The following is a 19,838-nucleotide window of genomic DNA, read 5'->3' as shown; positions in this document are numbered from 1 at the left end:
TAAAGAAATGTCTTGAAAATTGCTCAACTTGAGGCTGAAGCAAGAAGCTTTGCTTGTTGACACAAGCATGCAAGAGGTAAAGTGACAAAGAGAGAGAGCACAACAAGCCCAGCTGTCAGGCCTAAGAACACTGTACAGCACCAGAAAGGTCACTAACATGTTCTAAATCCACTGCATTTGTAGACAATCTTGTCCTACTGAAGCTCTTGCTCAAAAACTTTGCCTTCAGGGCCAGCAGATCTTTCAGCAGCCTCCCAGATGCTGCTGGGATTAATCTGCTGCCATGTACCTTCTTCCCTCCCTTCCCCCTCCACCCACCCATAGAAAAGGTCTGAGAAAAACAAATCTCAAGCCATACTTTCTGTGCAATTGGGATAAGAAGGCATTTCAACCCCAACACTTACTAGAGAGGTGTTCACTCGACAAGTGAACAATCTCCTGCAGTACTCAAGCAAGTGGCTCATGCCAGTAGGCTCCATCCCCTAGGGCTAGTTTGGCTGTGGATGGTGGGTAGAGATCCATTCTCATGAGTAGGAGGGAACAACATCCCCTGCTCCCTGACATTGTTGTGAAAAGATCCAGAGAACACAGGCTTGGCTCACTTTACACAACAGAATGGTGCCTGGAGCTTTTGCTTCTGGGACATCTACAGCAGAGTTCAGACAATGTATTAATTGCTTGGTTTTGGTTCAGCCCTGCTGTGAATGTAACAAAAGCAGTGTGAAGTATCGACCACCCTTACTCCAGAAAATCATGTGCACTATCAAAAAAAGTTGGATGCCCATGGCTCCAGCAATCATGTGACTGGGAAGGGAAGCTCAAGGCAAGAGGGAACCAGTGTACCAGTCTGCACAATGCAGGCTTAACAATCCCTCATTCCTATAAGCAAAGCCTTTACTTAAAATTTTTAATTTTATTAAAACAGAAGAAAAGTTTTGTTGCTTAGTAGTCATCAGCTATAGTTCTGTATTCCATACTAATTAAAACATGAATGCCCTTTCACTATTTACCACAACCCATACTTTACATATTGCCTTTAAACACCGAGTGATGAATTTCAGCCGCCCTCTCATAAAATATGGGGCATTTCTGCCAAATTCCCTTCCACGCTCTTCATTTGATGGCAAAATAACAGAGGAACCATAATTCACTTGCTATCATTCTTTTCCTGCTAACGTTTTATTCAGAATGAGCTTCATTAGTAAAGATGAAACTTTGGACTCATGACTGCTCCATGTTTACAAAACATACAGGCTCCTTTACATCGTGGTTAAGCATGAACAATCACTGAACACAAAATTTCCTAAAAAAATCCTGCATACCAAAATTGCATATTTTGAATTTTTAAAATTCACTAAACAAAATTTCACAGAGTGAACCCTAAAGTCTGTTTGCCAGCAAAGCACAAGCCAACAATGGAAGTTGGGACCATCCAGAAAAAAACCTGAAATTGGACCCCAACACACACACCTTTCCTATTAAACAAGCAAATAAATACACATTCATACAGATTAATGTGCTCTAAAAATGCAGGTGCTTGGATAATTACCCACACATTTTAGCATAAGTTTTGGTTTCTCAAACAGTACTGGGTCACAGTAAGCTTCTGTCTTTTTGGTGGAACTGGGCAGTGACTTCTTACTCGACACCAGAGAACAAAAGCTAACCTGGAACCTGATGATTTTGGCACAAGTCCAAATGTGTTTCTCCACAAAGGAAAGATTACAAAGACAAGGCTGTTTTTTCAAAATAATAATAAAAAAAAATATTAGCAATATCACTTTTAAATGCCAGGTATTGAACCAAGGAATGGGACAGACTGCACTGCATTTTTAAAGTAGTATGACTATTGACATACTTGAGAAACATTTTAACACTGTACATTACAACAAACTATTTAGTTCATTTCTACACAAGTCAGCAAAAAAGCTAGGTGATCTAACACATATGACAGCTGCAAATTTAAAATTTTAGTCACAGTCTAAAGCCAGAACAAAAACTTTTCCAGAACTCCTACTTATAAAAAGGAATTAACATACACACCATGCGCATACACGCAGGCAAAAAATCTTGAGGTTTTACTTATTGCTCTTACACAAGGCTGTGAGCAGGCAAATGTCTGGATCAGAAATTAGGTCAAACATGCATTTCAGCAGGCACAAAAGTACAGGAAATTCATATTAACGAAACAATGTACTGTGTTACGTAGTACAGGATGGTATTCTGCTAATGTAACACTTAACGTCATTAATTCCGGATAAACTCTAGGTCTGCCTGTTGTATAATGTGTTATGCAGTGTGGTATTTTAACCTAATTTCTGATTCCTCTTTTATTCTGCACTCTCCATATGGAGATGAAGAGGGCCTTTCTTTGCAATGTCAGAGAATCCTCGGCCTCAAGAGCTTCAGTCGGGCAGGTATGGCTGGAAGGAGGTAACGTTACCACCACTGTGTCACCAGGACCTGCTCCTTGACTGCCTCGCGGTTTTGTGCATTCACTGATAACTCAGATTAACAAATGCAGAAGTTGGTGCAAAATGCACCAGAACTGTTCTTGGAGCATCTTTCACCTATGCCATAAGCTTCTGGTACACCCAACAATTGCTACAGGATAAGGCAGTAGAGGGTCAAGTCCTGTGTCTGGTCAGTTCCTCAAGAGTCTTGTAAAAGGCAGGATTTTTTGTGAACTGGCTTTCCTTTACACAATAAGCAGCATAGCTTGGATGTCAGTAGAAACCTGGCTAGCTACTGGCAACAAGAGACGAGCACATTCACAAGACACATTTGGGAATACCTGGTGTTCCCTACTGCAACCACACGAAACATGCTGCGGAGAGGTGTCCATGTAATTACAATACTTGCAAGCCAGTTTCAAGGCATACTGCACATGGGCCTTGCACAAAAAAGGCATTGAGTGTTTTATCTGAAGACTATTTTTTCCCTGTGCTATGCATACACATGACAGTAGATAAAAATCAGCACAATGGTTCCTCTCCCTACATGAGCAAACACACATCATCACAACTAAGCACTATATATTCTATTCTTCTGCTAATGGAAATCAAGGAAGAAAATGGTGGTTTAGAAACAGGGTGGGAAAGAAATCCAGCATGAAGTCGGAGGTATTTTCCTGACAGAAGTGTGAGCTGACAATGTTTATTGTGAACCAGCAACTGGATTTTGTGACAAAACTAGAAAACCAAGGATGACTATGGAGCCCACTTGGGCACTGCATAGTCGAAACTATGTTATAATATGGCATTCAGCATTGGCATTCAGCAAGAATTAGAAAGAACAGTAGGTAGACAACAAGAGGACACAGTTCAGGGAGGTTATGCCTTGTACTCACAAAAAGAAGCAGTGCAAATCAACAGATTTTTCTGTCTTATTAAAGGTCTGCCACGTGCCCCTTGATCCAATCCCTAAATCTCATGTAAGTTTCAGCAATCAGACTTGCCAAATACCCAAATTCACACTGGGCTCTATTTTACTTATGAACAGTACTACTGAAGCTAGTGGGACTGCTTAGAGCAAGGTGCTACTGCAGTGAACATTCAGGAATTTGGCTCTTCCCAAGAAATGAACTGCAATTGACTGGGGTTTCATGACAGTCACAGGTGACTGTCATGAAAGGGAGGAGAGATACTTAATTGTGTTTTTCAAATCTGTCCTTATGAAATCATCAACACTAGTTACACTGAAACATGGGAAGAGGCTCTGTTAAGCTCACCCAGACATTCTGACACCAGGACAGTCACAGCAGTTCAGGAGGGATGACCTACCGAGTAAGAGGTTAGGCTGGCCTGGATTCTTCTCCAAGATCCATCACTGCCTCTTACTAGATGACTGCATACAACAGTCCTTGGTCTCAGTTCCGATGGTGAAGCTTTCTTAGAGCAACACCCCTGTCACACCACCCATTAGTGCACAGTTACAACTCCTAGGAAAGAGGGAGGCAAAATAGGTCTAATTCTTCAAAACCAATTGAGTAAACCTAACCTGCAGAAAAAGAAAATTAAGAGCAATATGTTATCACATCCTCGCAGGAGTCCCAGGACTTCTCATGACCCATTTCTTCACTAATGGCTATGAAGGCCAGGTCATCAGGAAGTCTGCAGCCAGACTGGCGGTTAAAACAGCATGTCCAATGTTTACCATGCAAAGCCACCCTTCCCATAAAGCCAGTTAGGCAGAACTGTTTTGACTGCACTTTTTAGGTATTCTTTCTAGTCCACTTTGAATCCCTTCTTGAAAGCTCCCTCAAATAAAAGATGCTGGAACCACTTTTCTGTAGTTGAAAGAAATGGGGACAAACAGAGGCAAAAACCAGACACCATAGAAGGAAATAATTGCTTGTAAAATGCTACTTTTTAAAAACTATTGTACAACTCCCTAACTTGGTTTAATCAATGCGCCATTTAAAACATATAAAATACTTTATCAGCTACATGATTTCTCCATTTTATGAGTCTCCCTCCCTCCCCTCATTAAAAAATAATGCATGTGTGGACTGGTATTGAACAGCTCGTACAGTTGTGCGCCAGTTCTCATTTAATTCTACGTGGAGCAGTTTTGATTTTAATACACTGTGTTTAAAGAAGAGCCCGTACTGTATACTTCACAGTATAACCAGCTACATGGAGGTCTTTAATCTCGTAACACAATAAAAAAAGATCACTGTGAAGTTGCAGTTCCTTTGATAAATGGTTGAGGTGACACATGCAGTCCTCCTCAGTGCCACTGCCGCCAGACATGGGATGTGATTTTCTCCACAGGCTGCCGACAGGCCTGATGCCACCCCTCCAGGGGCCGCAGCCAGGCGGGCACCACTGCCCGGGTGCACAGCGTCCTGCAGTCACTGGGGAAAGCTGCACGGAATTGTCTTGCTCAATACCACCACCACCGACCCGACCCAACCCCCAGAGGAGCACAGCCCCCGCCGCCTCAGCCGCAGGAGATCACCGTGAAGCGCTTGGAAATGCACGACATGTTGTGGAGGACGATGCCCAGGAGGAAGACCAGGACGCAGGCCACCAGGATCACAGTGCACACCCCTGACCAGGTGGAGCTTTTCACAGCACCTCTCCGGTCCGGCTCCTCCGCTCCCGCCTCGGCGGGAAGGCCGCCCTGCAGCGGCTGCTGCTCCGTGGGGATCGTCACCACCGTCAGGGACTTCTGCTGGCTGCCGGGCAGGAGACGGCAGCCAATGTCTCCCGGCAGCAGCGCCCGCTCCTTGGAGAGAGGCAAGGGCAGCATGTAGCACCCATTGCTGGGGAGTTTGATGAAGACAGGGGTGTGCTCCGAGGTGTGGGGGATCGCGATGACGGCGATCACCTCGGGGTCATCGGGCAGCTGTGACACAGAGTACCCCGGAGGCAGCTTGGTGATCCCACGGCACCAGGGGCAGCGCAGGTCCTTCTGGCTGGTCCTCATCTGCTGCAGGCACACGGAGCAGCAGGTGTGCTTGCAGTCCAGCAGCTTGGGTCGCCGGCGGGGACTGTAGTAGTTGAAGCAAATCTGGCACTCCAGCAGAGAGTCCTGGGATAAGGTCTCCATTGCGGCCAGTGCAGGGAAGCACAGCAGGCCTTGCGGTGAGCCTCGCCCTGACACCCCGTAGGCAAGGGGTAGCAGCCTTCCCACCACTTCTCCTCAGGGCAGCACCCGCCCTCCCAACGCTGCTTTCCTCAGGGCAGCACCAGGTGGCAGCTACGGAGACCACAGGAAAACCTCCGGCCTGAAACTTTCAGCACCTGAGACAAACAGAAGAACGTGAAAGAACAGGTTATTCACAGAAGGAACAGAAGAGTCCAGCCAAAGGGGAATGAAAACTAGCACTGACTTTGTTATCTGGTGGGAGAAACAAATTTGTTATCCTTCAATAGAAAGCATCTTCCCACCACCTTCACCAAACAGCCCAGTGGCAAAACTTCCAGTCAGTCATCAGTACTGATGTACAGTACATCACTAGGTCTCTTATTGGTTTTCTTCCCCCTAATTTTCCCAGCAATCAAACCCGCATCAACCTATCAGTCCACCACTCACAATTTATGCCCATAACAGAAGTGGCTGTATAGTTCACTAGCCAGGTCCCACAGCAACAACCTTCTGTCATACTTTCAGCACTTTTCAGCTCTTTCTGCACCAAAACAATTGTTCTCATTTAATCCTTTAAATCCCTGAGGATTTTTAGCTATTTGGCTCAACTGCTAAGTCTGCATGAAAGGTGGAAGAAAGAAAAAGTATGTTTAAATGGAAGCATTTCCACAGGCTCCTGAACTTGTTCCTGTGCACGAATGAGCAATCAAGCAACTATACTGCAACACCTACATTTGCACATAATGAAAAGGAATGGTATCATTCTCAGTCAAATTAACTGTTTGCTCAGTTACACAAGCAGCTTGTTGAACATGGCCCTCTGAAACATAAACCTTCTCGCTAATGAAAACCTCACCCGGGACAAAAGGCTCTGCTTAGACACAAGACCACTGAACATCACAAAGAAAAGAAATAAAACAGAATAATAACAGAAAGATAATGCATTGAATTAAAAGCAAATTGTTACTGATCTTGTTCTAAATCCTTATAAAGGGATTCCCTTTACAATTCCCATTTTCCCACTTATTACTTACATCTTTGCCAAGAAAAAGGCATCTGTGTTTACCTGCAGTGCGTAGTTCAGCTTTGTCTGATTTTGGTCACCCCAACACAATTAATATGAAGGGGTGACAGTTTTACAACATTTTACACTTACTTCCTTCTCCTGTTTGAAGTATCAGCCTGAATTTGCTTCCAGAGAATAAAGAAAACCCAAAATATCTGCAGGGTGACCTTGGATCTTCTCTTATTGCTATGTTATTTCCAAACTAGAATTAATACCCAAGGACCACAGCTTTCAGAGGACTTTTTCCTTTCTTTACAATAACTTCTTGCTCTCCTCTCTAGATTATAGCAATGAGGTTGCAACATAGTAATCAATGGGCGATATCAGAAAAACAAATATTGTAGTTTAAGAAGAGAAGGCAGGCATAGACATGGGATTTGCAACCCAGAATAGCGCTCTGGACCTCACTGTCCTGTGCCCTGCTTCTGGCAGTTACCAGTATTTGAACAGGGAAAACAAAATTCACGTCATCTCTTCAGATGCTGATGACTGGTTTCACCAACATTGGCAGAACTGGCCCTGCTTGCAGATTTTGTAACAGCAGTGGATTTTGGCTCACAAGATGCTTTAACAAACACGCAGTGATAATCCTGACTTGGGAGGGAGCGGGGGGCAGTTAGAAGGCAGGAGCTCCTGAAACACATAAAAAGGCTGAAGGGGGAACTGGCACACACTGTCCACCAGCACTTTTGGGATGCTTTATCCTAATGTGGTACAGAGGCCACTGCTGAGAGAGACCCCCACCATCATGAAGCCCATGGGACACCTGCTCCACACCAGTGCCATGCTACACAAAGGCATCAAAAGATACTCCGTGTGCTGGGGAGCTGAACACTGCTGCAGAAGGGGCTACACATCTGTGTGTAGGCCACACTGAGAGAAGTGGAAGAAAATGAGGAGAGGTTTTATCTTCCTTATTTCCTTATCCATTACTATCTCCATATCCCTAGTGTACAGGCACACACAAAGGAAGACTATCAAGAAAGGAGCAGACATGATAACAGACTAGCATACAGCTGAAAGAGAAAAATGAAAGAGAGATATCCATGATGCTGGGCAATTTCTGGCTGAAAAAAAATATTAAGAGACAATGGCCCGAATAGAAATTAGTTACAGAAACTCAGAAAAGAATTGCTGAAGCCACCAGATCCAGTTTTCAGCCACAAGCAACCCAGCAGGTTTCCATTTTGCACAGAATTATCTATAAAAAATCTGCAGTTATAGATCATCCAAGTCAAAGCTGAGCTCAGACAGTACAAGACACAACTCCTACCTGCTTTATCTGCCAATCTATCAAAAAAGCCTCAGGTATAACAATACTGCAGTATTACTACAAGAAAAAATCACAATGCCTAGAAATTCAGAAATTAAGGCTTATCATAAAATCATAGAAGAGACTCAAAGATCATCTGGTTCCAACATCCCTGCTGTGGGCAAGGACATCTTCCACTAGACCAGGTTGTCAGAGCTCCATCCAGCCTGGTCTTGAACATTTCCAGGGATGGGGCAGCCACAGCTACTCGGTGCAACCTGTTCAGTGCCTCACCACCCTCACAGTGCACACTAATATCTAACCTAAACCTACTCTCACATGACTACTCTGCCCAAGGACGGAGTGGAAGTGTTGCTTCTGAAGATGTAAATCAGTATATCTGCAAGGTCAGGAATGGGCTTGCCACCTACATGACAAAAACTGCTCATACTTTCCCAAAACATCTCAAATCATAATCAGAGGTGTGGATCAGCAGTAATGACCAGTAAGTAGAGAGGTCAGTGTGATTCCCTCAGAACATAACTAAAGACAAGTTAAAGAGTAGCCACAGCCATCTAACCCCTTGACCTTTGCTGACATTGCCTTGTTCAAAGGTTGGACGTGCAGCTTCACAGGTGCAATGCAACTTTATTTCCAACCATACAACCCTCTTGCACTCTGCCACAGCTCAGTTTCAAGATAGAAGAAAGTCAAGCCATCATCTAGAAGAAGAATCTATTTGAAAAGAATTTGTACTACCTACCTAGGAAGCAAAAATCCATGGCAGCTCTCAGTACACTTCTACCACTTCACCTTAGTAACTACACCAAGAGGAGCAGTTTCCTCTTGGACAGGAGACCAAGCTCTTTAGCTTGTGCTCAATGCACCCTCACAACAGCTGAAGGTACTGAACTGCCACAGGTGAACAGCTCATTCAAAGCTTACTCAGACTGGACTCTTCTCTGGGCTTCAAGCACAAAGACAGAGAGGCAGCCAGGTCTGCACGTAAGGGCACAGCTGACATCAAGTATCAGCCAAAACCACTGCTGTGTCATTTGCTCTCATCATACAGTGACACCCAAGGTGAGCAAGGGGACTATTGACAAAAGAAAACAGAGTGAGGAGAAAAAGCAGAAAATACTGTCAGGGATATCCACAGGTCTCTGCAAAAGTGATAGCTCATGTATATGTGTGAATAGGGGCACATGTGGAACAGGGACTGGGGACTATGACAATGAAACCACAAACACAGAAGCAACTGGAGCTACAAGCAGTGACTGCCTGGCACACACCTGACAGCCCTGGAAGCTCTTCAGGGCTGAGATCTAACCTGTAACACAAATAATAACTAACTGAAAATGAAAATCCACAAGATCCAAAACTCATGTGTCAGAATAGTGCAGCAGGAGCAAAGACAGCAAGAAGAGACAGGCCATGAAAAGAAGCCTCTCTCCCTGCCCTGCACTCTTTCCTTTTTGTTACATCTGCCCAATATCCACAAGGTTGCTGGCAAGGAGAGGAATTCACAAGCAGTTACAGAGACCTGCAGAGAAACCTGCAAAGCTGATGGTCTCTGCAGCAGCCAAGTGGCTGAGAACATGGCACAAAGGTCCTCCTTGCAGATTTGGGCTGCCATCTCCACAAGCCATAGGTTTTTCAAATTGTATGACTCAATACCAATACAGCTCTGAAGAATAAAGCAAGTATTTCAGCTATCTGTTAGCTGTATTATCTGTTCTGCCAGTACCTCACTGGAGACCACAGCAATGATCCAAGTTCTCTCAGTTTGGGTGAGCAGGAGGCCAGGAATGCCAAGGCATCAGCTGCCTACTCCTGAAGAAGCAGAAGGGGCACTTGTTGCTCTTACTATTGACACCTTCCCAACACAATGTGGGGAGGTGCTGTGGGAGGTGAACTGATGAAGGTTGCTGTAGCTGTGCCAGTGAGAGAAGAAAGCACAAGTTTGCACAAATGCTAGCTACAAACTGGCCAGGTCACAAAAGACAGCTATTTCTGGAACGCAGTGCAAAGGAAGACACTGAACATCCAAGCCCAGAGCTGTACATGAAGTCAGAGAACACAGTAATTAATGGCAAATCCTTGCCTAGCAACACAATATTTTTCCTATGTAAGGATAGCCCCTGTGATATTAAGCAATGGAAACCACAGCCTTGAAGGGGTGATGCCTTCACTGAAGGACTCAGAATTACCTTAAGACATATTTCCTAACTTACTAGGTTGCAAAATAATGTAAACTTAAAAACCCCAAAAATATACTTCAGTAATGCCTGTGGAATCCAATACAATTCACAGATGACTAAACATCATATAACATTTTAAAAGGCTGGCTCTGGGGCATGCTGATGTAGTTAACTGATCACTGAGAGAAAGCTTTAAAAACTTTGCACAGACTTACACATGGATTTAGGCAGTCTACTTGCCGTACAGCAAGGTTGTAACAGAATTTCAGCAAGGCAGTGCATCGACCATACTTCACCTTTACCAAGAAAGGTTCATTATGTAAACTCCCCAAACACATTAACAATTCTTTGGCAGTATTACTGAGTATGTATGATTTATGAAGAAGAAAGAATCATTCGTTTCAGGTGCCCTTAGGCTGTAAAGGAGATGGGGTGAGGAGGGAGTGCTGTTCTCAATAGGAGAACTAATTGCAAGAATCATGTGCCCACAGATACGGAAGGAAATGTGGTCTACAGCCGCCGCCAAAAAGATAATTGGAAGCATTTCTGCTACAAAAATTCAGCATCAGTGAACGTTTTTCACAAATTCACATTTGGACAAAACACACTTGGGCTAACTGCAAATGCCCAGGATGTCCTACCTGACTTCCTCTGAATATCCTTCACTAAATGATCTTATTTATTTTTAGGCTGTTCTGTAGCACTAATTACCATAGTAACTGAGAACAGCACAATGAACAATTAATTTATTCATCACAACACCCTTGTTAAGAGACAAGTATTATCATCATTATATTCTTTCATCATCTAAGAAAAGAAGCCCTGAGAGACAAAGTTGTTGGTCCAAGGTCATGGAAGCACCACCCAGATTGCCCCAAATCTTCCAGTAAAATTTCATCACAACTCTACTTTTCACCTCACGAGCCACAGGGCAGAGGTGACAGATTCTTTTCTGCAATAAAGCTCAGAAACCTACACACTTTTCCCCACCTCTTTCAGCTGACAGCATCCCCATGGTATGCCTGGGATTGGGGGGGGGGGGGGGGCTTTCATTAAACATATCAGCTTTTTCACAGACTAGGAAAAACATGAGAGTCTGTGCCCCAGAACCTACCTATCGACACAGGCATAGTTCATCTACCAGGCAGTTTACAACTGAGAAACTACATGCATTTTGAGGGACAAAGCTAGCAATAAAACAGCAAAGTAAATCCATTCTTCTCTCCAGAATTACCTGTCCTCCAGGAACCTTTCTGCAAACCAGGCAGCCTACACCCACCATCCTTTCCATTTCATTATTCACAATTGCACAGAAATATTGCAGGAGGAAAGTATTTTAATTTAGTCAAAGCCTCAGCCAGTGCAAGCTGTCACTGCTCCTTTAGCTTTAGTCCAGCCCTTGCCAAGATGAGCATCTTGGTATACACCTGTCCTGGGTGCATAAAGCCAGTGGTGGATCAGTGGTGGATCACAAAAAAAGGAGCCTAGTTGCAAGGTATCATTCCACAGCATTTACCTTAGAAACTGTCACCAACCAGCCCCAGGAAGAGGAGACAGAGGCAGAAAGGTCACCTACAGGAATGTAATGAGATGTAGACATTTATGGGTTTGGAGAAAAAACAGATCAGGTGAAAACCCCAGCCTTTGGTGTTTAGAGAAAACAGAGAGAGACTCACATGCTGCTCCATGTTCAATCTCACATCACCAGCTGCGCTGCTCCCTCTTTTTATCTGCAAACTTTGACACGTCCACATTCCCTGCCTCCAAAGACCTTATTTCGGTCAAATATGACCAGGATAAGCTGCACTTTGTTCCAACAGCAAACACTACTAATCACCTGCAATGTGCCAGGTCAGCAAACATTTCATCGTGCTGAGGCAGAACAGTACAGCTGTTCTGTATGATATGCTCATCAGACAGTTTCACATGAGGCACTTTACAAGTGAAAAACATTATCTGAAATTAAAATATTCCACAGAAATATGCCCATTTCAGACAGGCAGAGACAGAGAGTGGACAGCTTTCCTGCCTCTCAGCAGCCCTCTGTGCAGGAGGTTGACTAGGCCAGGTGATGGGAACATGATCTGCTCCTCACCAGCCCAACTCTGATATGTCTGCAGGTTTTTGACAAGGTCAATTGTCAAGCTGTGGTTCTCGAAGTCTCCTAGTCCCCCCTCCATGCTGGCAGAACACCCCCAGGTGTGGCCCTGCCCTGCTAAAAGGAGTGTAGTGGTACTTTTCATCATTCCTCCTGTTCTAAGTTGCCCTTCTCTCCATGAGCAGTGCACTGAAGACCTGACTGTGGTCCTAAGACATATCACATCTGAAAATTTTCCAGCGCAGGATATAAAAAGGTTCCTTGCATTTTGCAAATAAACAGAATCTCCAGCATTCAAAGCATCCCAAGGGATGATGCTCATTTCTACAGCTCACTCTGAGCACAATGCTTGCAGGGCCATCAGCACTTCCTCGGTTTTGTTGGCTGCTCTTAATTATGCCTGACTCACTTCTAAACCCCAGGATGAGAGGGATGAAAAGCCAGGTTTCTCCACTACCAAGTGAGAGATCCCTTTGCCATTCAAACCAACATTGTGAAGAATGGCAGTGCAAGGTGTGGTGTGAAAGGAGTTCTACCTCTCAGCCCTGAATAAAAGCAGCACCAGTAGCTATTTATGACCGGGACATAAGGGGCAAGTGGTTAGGTAGCTGGCAAAGACAGATTTAGATACTGTTTCCCAAACTAAAAGTGAGGTCACAAGTTAAGTCACCGAGGGCAAAATCCCACAAAATACAGGAGGAGCTACTGGTGTTAAACTCACACTCAGTAAGAGCTTTCAAATCCAATGTAACATCCTCCATCCAAGGGATTTTCACTTATATTACATACTACTGTGGCATTCAAACTGCTGAGAGAGGCATGAAGCACCTGATCACTTAAATTACAAATTTTACTCTCCCATTAGAGCTTTATGCTTCATCTGCCATTGATAGAATTTGCCTGATACCTAAATAGAAACTTAATTAAAAGATTCTTCCCTCCCTCCCCTGAGGATCTTGCATTAGACTTACAAAATACACCATAAAAAATTAATTTTAAATAAAGCTCAAATGCAGACTTTTCTCACTGATACAGGTCAGTGGGTGACTGAGTCTATTAAGGCAGTAGTCTATAATTAGAGGAGAGCGTGCTACAGCTCTCCAAGGTCACTGAGTGGATTTTGATAAAACTAGGATAAAGTCTACCTGCCTATGGGCCCAAACAGTAAGGAAAGGAATGAATGCTCACATGTTCACACACTGCCTATACAATGCAAAAACTGCAGACTCAGTTTCACACCTCAGGAAACAAAAGCTCTTTAAATGACAGTTTCAATTGCTGTGTCTGCTCTGTGCCCCCACCTCATACCCCCCACCATGGGCTTAACATGGTTTCTGTTCTCTGCACTCCTACAGCACAGCTACCCTGAAGACATGAGTATGTGACCCACCTCCACATGGCTGCTCTCAAGGCCTGGGATGGCCTGGGGTTTGTTTTCTTCAAGTGCAGGAAGAGGTTGTTTCCTTTTTTTTTGTTTCAGAAAAAGCGGGGGGGGGGGGTGGGGGGGGCGAGGGGGGGGGGACACGACACCTAGGGAAGTCAAAGTAATACATCCTTCTACATTGAAATAGATGGAATTAAGGAATCAGAAAATATTTTGTTAAAAGCCCCACAACAGTTAAGTAAGGAAATTCTCTTCTTTCATACATCATAATTGGTAGAAAAAGGTCTGAAAGAGATTAGAAGGGCACAGAGAGCTTTGTTCCTATTTTTACCTTTCTCCTGCAACCCTCTAAGTGGGCAGCACAAAGGAGTAAAGCCCCCTGTTTACCAACAGAGAATGCAGAACAGCTGTGCCAACGCCAAACCACCACTTCCAGGAGTTCATCTTCACAAGAGGGGAAGGTAGCCAACTAATATGCCTCCTTCAAGGTCAATGGCTCTGTCATTTCATAATGCAGACAAATCATGATCTTCCTGAAGTTTTGGCCTCTGATAAACGCTACAGCTACTCCAGGTCACAGCACTGGTCATTCAGGTTTGCAGATTACACCAAAAGGAACTGGAACTGATCCAAAAGCTCCTTTCTTATTGGAAACTAATCATTCACCCTGTAACATTCTGTCAACTTGTAATATTAATACCATTCTCGCTTCCTGGATTTTGGGAACAGTCCAACTCTCACTGCAAATATGGATCACAAGCAGAGTTAGATCAAGCCTGAATAATACTGATTATTTCCTATTTCATGATTTATCTCTTTGTCTTCAAACCAGTAAAATCCTCCAAGAGATGTAGCAGGCTATACCAGATAAATAATTACTTCCAATACTTTTCCAAACCACATGTTTCTACCTGTGACTATACACTCCACAAGTTCCAGTTCAGACAAGTTAGGAAGCACATGACCTGATGTTAGCCAGGGAAGGTAATGGGATGACATATGCTCTTGAGGTCAGTTGCACATTTACATACTTAACACTTGATCCATCAACACCACCAATACAGAACCTAGTGCCAGAAGCCACAGGCAGATCAAGGTAATTTCCAAGTGCTGACACCGTTGTTTCCCCAACACCACGCTGAAAAAGTGTGATCTGAAGCAACCCAAAATGGTTACAACTAAACAAACTGGTTACACATAAACTATCCCAACCAGCTCCACACAGTCACAAAAAGCCCCAGCACCACCAGGTGAAAGCGCAGATTAGTGGTGAGACAAACTAACACTAGGAAAGGCTCCTGGCTCTCTCCATGCCCATGATCCAGAAACAAGACTCCCAAGGATGGACTTCTAGAATGAAGCCAAGAACAAAGTGAGCAGATTTGCACCCAGTTTTTCCACCAGATGAACCAGCACTGTTTTCAGACAGAAGTAGTCTTGCAGCTAAGAAAAAGCAGTGCTCTCTCTCAAGGGTGATGATCCTAATCCAGGTTAGTGCTACCACAACCCTCTCCAGTGCACTGAGATAAATTACAGCTCTGGGACACTCAGCTCAGAGCTGCTACCCCTTCTGCTGTGGCAGACATGCTGCAGTGGGGACTGGCAATCGGCTCCTCAAATGCTCAGGCATGGGAAGATGAACTATTCCTGTCCACATCATGTAAAACCTACTGTTGCTTTCCTTCAGAGATGCTACTGAATTCCAAGAGCCACTCCTGTAGCTGCACGAAGTTTATCAGACCTGCCAAGCTTTGTTATACTGAATTTCATTCTTTACAGTGAGTTTGAAAGTTTAGGCCAGACATCACTGATCATACTTCTGCCAGTCAAAATCTGCTTTTGAAATATCCTGGTGTGAAAACACTCTCCATTTGGCAGCACTTAAACTAACAGTTTACAGCATTTTTGCTGTATAAAAGGAGTGCAAATGCTCAGAAAGGACTACGTTAATGCCACAATAGAGCAAAACAATCAAAGCAAAGCAAACTGCTTCACACCTCTTAATTTTTTGCTTGGTTCTGCAGTCATTGCAATGTAACAGCACAACAAACTTAGGCAAGGAAACTAGCAGAATGCCGGTAATGCTCAACACATCATCACAATCCTCACAGGCTATGGCCACAATGAGTCCTAGGCTCACAGGAGTATGGACAATCAAGGCAATATTCCGTAAAAAAGAAGGCTGTTAGTCCTGTTTATCTCCAGAAAAGCCTGAAAACATGAACTTCAGATCCCAGTTAGGTAGGACCCCTAAGCTTCAGTCTCTGATTTGCAGTCTCGTGATTTCTGCATGAGAGTTTAGAGCTAACTAAAGAGATAAAGTTTTGAGGTGAACAAATTCATCGGCAGTTTCAGATCAAATTATGCAAATACTTTCTCCTTCAGCAAAAATGGAAATTTCCATTAAGATGTCAGCTCATTTCAACTTCCATTTCAATTTGACTGTTTTCTTTCAGAAGAAATTTTTTAAAAGGTAATGTAAAGGGCAAACAAAGCTTTTTGAACTGACTCTGGAATAATTTTTCTTCTGATACGGCCGAGCCAGAAGTGTCTCTCACACCGCTCTACTGCTGAACGCAGAATGCTTAAGTTCTAGTGATACACCATGACTTTTTTTGCTTTCTTAGTTTAACAAAGGCAAATGAGATACACTGAAACTATCAGCTGAAACTATCAGCTCTAGTTTTATGTGAGTGTGCTTTCAACAATTGTGATTCCGCTTTTTTGGTCGTTGGCTTAAAAATAAAATCACAACATGGGGCGTTTTCAACATGCAAGTTACATTTCACGATGTGACCAAGAGCTGAAGAGGACTACGTGGTCAACAGGACTGCTGGTTTTTACAAGTGTTTCTTGCAAAGGACTGGAAGGATCTTACAGCAAAAAGACAGGTGGTTCACTGATTTCTTAAAAAAAAAGGAAGTCACACTCGTCCCAGCGTTCTCCAGCATACATCCCAAGATCATTAATTACTTTTGAGGCCTTACATCAGAGAAGCCTTACCACATATTTCCAACATGTATTTCACCTTGAATTCAGGGTTCATTTCTGGTCCTCTCACTACAAGAGGAACATTGAGGTGTGTCCAGGGAAGGGCAGCAGAGCTGGTGATGGGTCTGGAGCACAAGTCTGATGAGAAGCATCTGAGGGAGCTGGGGGTGTTAAGCAAGGAGAGAAAGAGGCTCAGGGGAGACCTTATCACTCTCTAAAATTGCCTGAAAGGAGGCAATTGTTGTGGCAGAGGTGGAGGTAGGGCTCTTCCCCCAGGTAACAAGTGACAGAACAAGAGGAAATGGCCCCAGGTTGCACCAGAAGAGGCTTAGATTAGATGTTAGAAAAGAATTATTCACTAAAAGGACTGTCAAGCATTGAAACAAGCGGCCCAGGGAAATGGTGGAGTCACTGTGCCTGGAGGTATTTAAAAGATGTGGAAATCTGGCACCTGGGGACACGGTTTAGCATGAATTGGCAATGCTGAGTTAATGGTTGGACTCAATGATCTTAAGGGCTTCTTCCAACCTAAACAATTCTGTGATTCTATTCCATGCAACATCACACAGAATAGCAGTTAGGAACCAAGGAGGTGCCTTAGGGACAGCTCACTACAGAAGGAAAAAGGAAAAAGTCTAGAGTGTTGCACTGGATGTCATTATCCCAGACACTGTGTGAATACACACAGCTTTATGCATATCTGCAAGATCTGACCATTTTCCACTCAATTGAGTTCTTTACCTAATTTCTGTTATAGCATTGTATCTGTGTCTTACAGTGGCACACTGAACATTGGCAATGCCAATGCACACAACCAAACTGATGCCAAAGGCACCACACTGACAACACCCATTTAGGCTTTGACCCACAGATGCAAAATCAGTGTTAAAAAAACAATCAAAAATTGCCTCTTATATGCTGCCAAAACAAGTTCTGGAGTGGGATGAAAAAAATTCAGCTCTGGACCAAGATCTGCTTTGTGACACAAACTACAATATCTCTTGCTTTACAGCCAAAAGGTTTTCAGAATCACTTTTACTGACATAATTTTTACTTTTTAGAGTTGAGTCAGTGTTTTCTTAACTTTTGCCTAAATGCCTTCACTGTCAGGTGTTTTTCAATGGAATGGTTACTGCTTTGGGGTTTTTTTTGCCAACCACAGAAATGATCCAAACATTTTACTAAAGCAAGCCACAAATTTAAAAAAAAAATGCTTCATAATTTGCCAAATAACAGCATGGATTGGAAAAATCATTTTCTATTTTTTAAACCGCTCCTTCACACTGTGCTCATTATTTTTTAAGCCATGAAACCTCTGCCAGTTTCTTGCAAGCCAAGTTTGCAGAACACCTGCCAGAGTGTGTTCTTTGCCAATAAACAGGATCCATAAGTACCATGATGATTAAAAAAAATAATGTAAAGATCAATACAAATAATTAGTATTGCTATTCCTATTATTAACATTCATGCTTTTTTTGCTCTGTGTTCTCATCTTCTGGAGCAGGTGCCTCTAGAAAAGAGCAAGCAAAGAAAGAGGTGCCAGCAGGTGGCACTCCAGAATACAAACCATTAAGCACCAGGGCTAGCAGGACCAAGGAAGCCAGTTCTGCTTGGCTGTCCCACTACGCCTTTAGCACCCCTCAGGAGGATTGGTTTAGGATCATCATCTCCACTTTCCCAAACAGCAGGGTAAAGTGCTGCCAGTCGTAGCTTTAGTGCTGGATGGGATGCAGCAGCACGCTGAGATGCACCTTGTGCAGTCCTTTCTAGAAATGAGAAAGGGACACCAGCACACCCAAAGCCCTGAGCTCATCACTCACTCCCTGACCCAGGGGAGAGCTCCCACAGGGCCCCAACAGTGGCTTTCCCACCTTGTGCATGCAGAAGTGCCAGCATCTTGCTGCCTCCCACCACTCTCCTACGCTCCTCTCAACACAGCACAGAGCTGAAGCAAAGCTGGCTTTTACTGCTTTAAGACAGCACCACCAACAAAAACCAAACTCCAGCAATTAGGAGACCAGTTCATTTGTGTTTATTTTTAGCTGTGCCCTACACACACAGAACAGCTACAGCACTCACCTGCATGGCTAGGAAGTGTCACTACAGATGGTTCCCCAAGGCACCAGGGTAAAAACACCCACCCTGCTGTGAGCCTTCAGCCTTGCCCCAACACTCGCACTCCTCCCACAGCAAAGCCAGTCACACCAGCACTTCTTCCAATCAAACACTGACTGTCAGTAAAGCCTCTATCTAGATGTCTCAGCGGCCAGAAGAAATAAATCCACCTCAAAGAGCTGTGGCCCTCCTGGTCTTACCATCTCCCATCCAACTCTTCACAGTAATCACTTGTTTCGCTCCTGCTGACAACACTCCCAATCCTTCAATGTTCAAAATTAGGCCCTTGAAAACACTGTGCAACTTGAGGGAGACAGAAGGAGGTATCCTTAAACCCAGAATGATTGTGCCAAAAATGAAATTTTAAAGAAACTGTAAGACAGTTGTTTTGTCCAACTCTAGGCATCAAGCACAGCAGTCAACATTTAGAGAGGTAATTAATTGCTTCATTTGACAAAGATGCAATTTTCACATCGTTCTACCCTAGAAAAATTTAGAGTTTAAAAGTACTGAAGATTTATACAACTGGGTGGGGAAAAAAAAGCCTGCATTTTTATCAGAAGTCTTTATGAATAATTACCTAAAAGCTACACAAACATGGAAAATAACCAGCCCTCTTACAATAACCAAAGTATTTACTGCTTAAACTCTCCTTAAAGGCAAACCTGTACCATAGGGTCCATCTGCTCATGTGGAAATAGCAGAAAAGATTTGTCATAAAGTAATTTCCTTTCCTTTCCTATATATGTCAGTGGATCAGTGGCATTTCCCTGCCCCCCTCCCTCCAAACTGACCCCAAATATAAATAGACACAAAACTGGAAAAGTTTAAGGTCATATCTGTGGATATGAACAACAAATAAAACCAAAGTAATGTGTCCTTCTCGCAGAACAGGCCCCACAATCAGTGCCATGACATCCATTGTGTATAGGGAACTCCTTTGTATTTTGAATTTCAAACTCATTTCCTCACAAGCTATAAACACCTTTTTTCTTGGTGGTGCACTAGTATCACCCACTGAAAGAGGCACAATGCAGCTCAAGGTTTATGCACTATATGCTCTGCACCAAGTTTGCCCAAAACATGTTTTTAGAGTAAGTTATCTTTAACACACAAAGATGGGCTGACAGCATGGA

The 19,838-nt window shown here is 43.6% G+C and overlaps 1 protein-coding gene across 8 annotated transcripts in view; it reads right to left on the bottom strand.

The window, feature by feature from the left end:
• Positions 1 to 1,160: 1,160 nt before the first annotated feature.
• The window catches only part of RNF152 (ring finger protein 152), a 56,974-nt gene continuing 38,296 nt past the window's right edge, over positions 1,161 to 19,838 (bottom strand). For 6 of the 8 annotated variants that reach the window (XM_038128247.1, XM_038128245.1, XM_038128244.1 and 3 more), the window contains one exon: positions 1,161 to 5,750. In XM_038128247.1, the coding sequence (XP_037984175.1) occupies positions 4,945 to 5,556 (612 nt within the window). In that variant the 5' untranslated portion in view covers positions 5,557 to 5,750 and the 3' untranslated portion in view covers positions 1,161 to 4,944. Of the gene's footprint in view, positions 5,751 to 11,630; positions 11,769 to 11,790; positions 14,855 to 19,838 lie in introns of those variants that run through there. The other 2 variants (XM_038128246.1, XM_038128248.1) reach the window with 2 other exon arrangements.

Source organism: Motacilla alba, chromosome 2, assembly GCF_015832195.1.
Source record: "Motacilla alba alba isolate MOTALB_02 chromosome 2, Motacilla_alba_V1.0_pri, whole genome shotgun sequence".
Classification (NCBI taxonomy): domain Eukaryota; kingdom Metazoa; phylum Chordata; class Aves; order Passeriformes; family Motacillidae; genus Motacilla; species Motacilla alba.
This window is presented reverse-complemented; position numbering and strand designations above follow the sequence as displayed.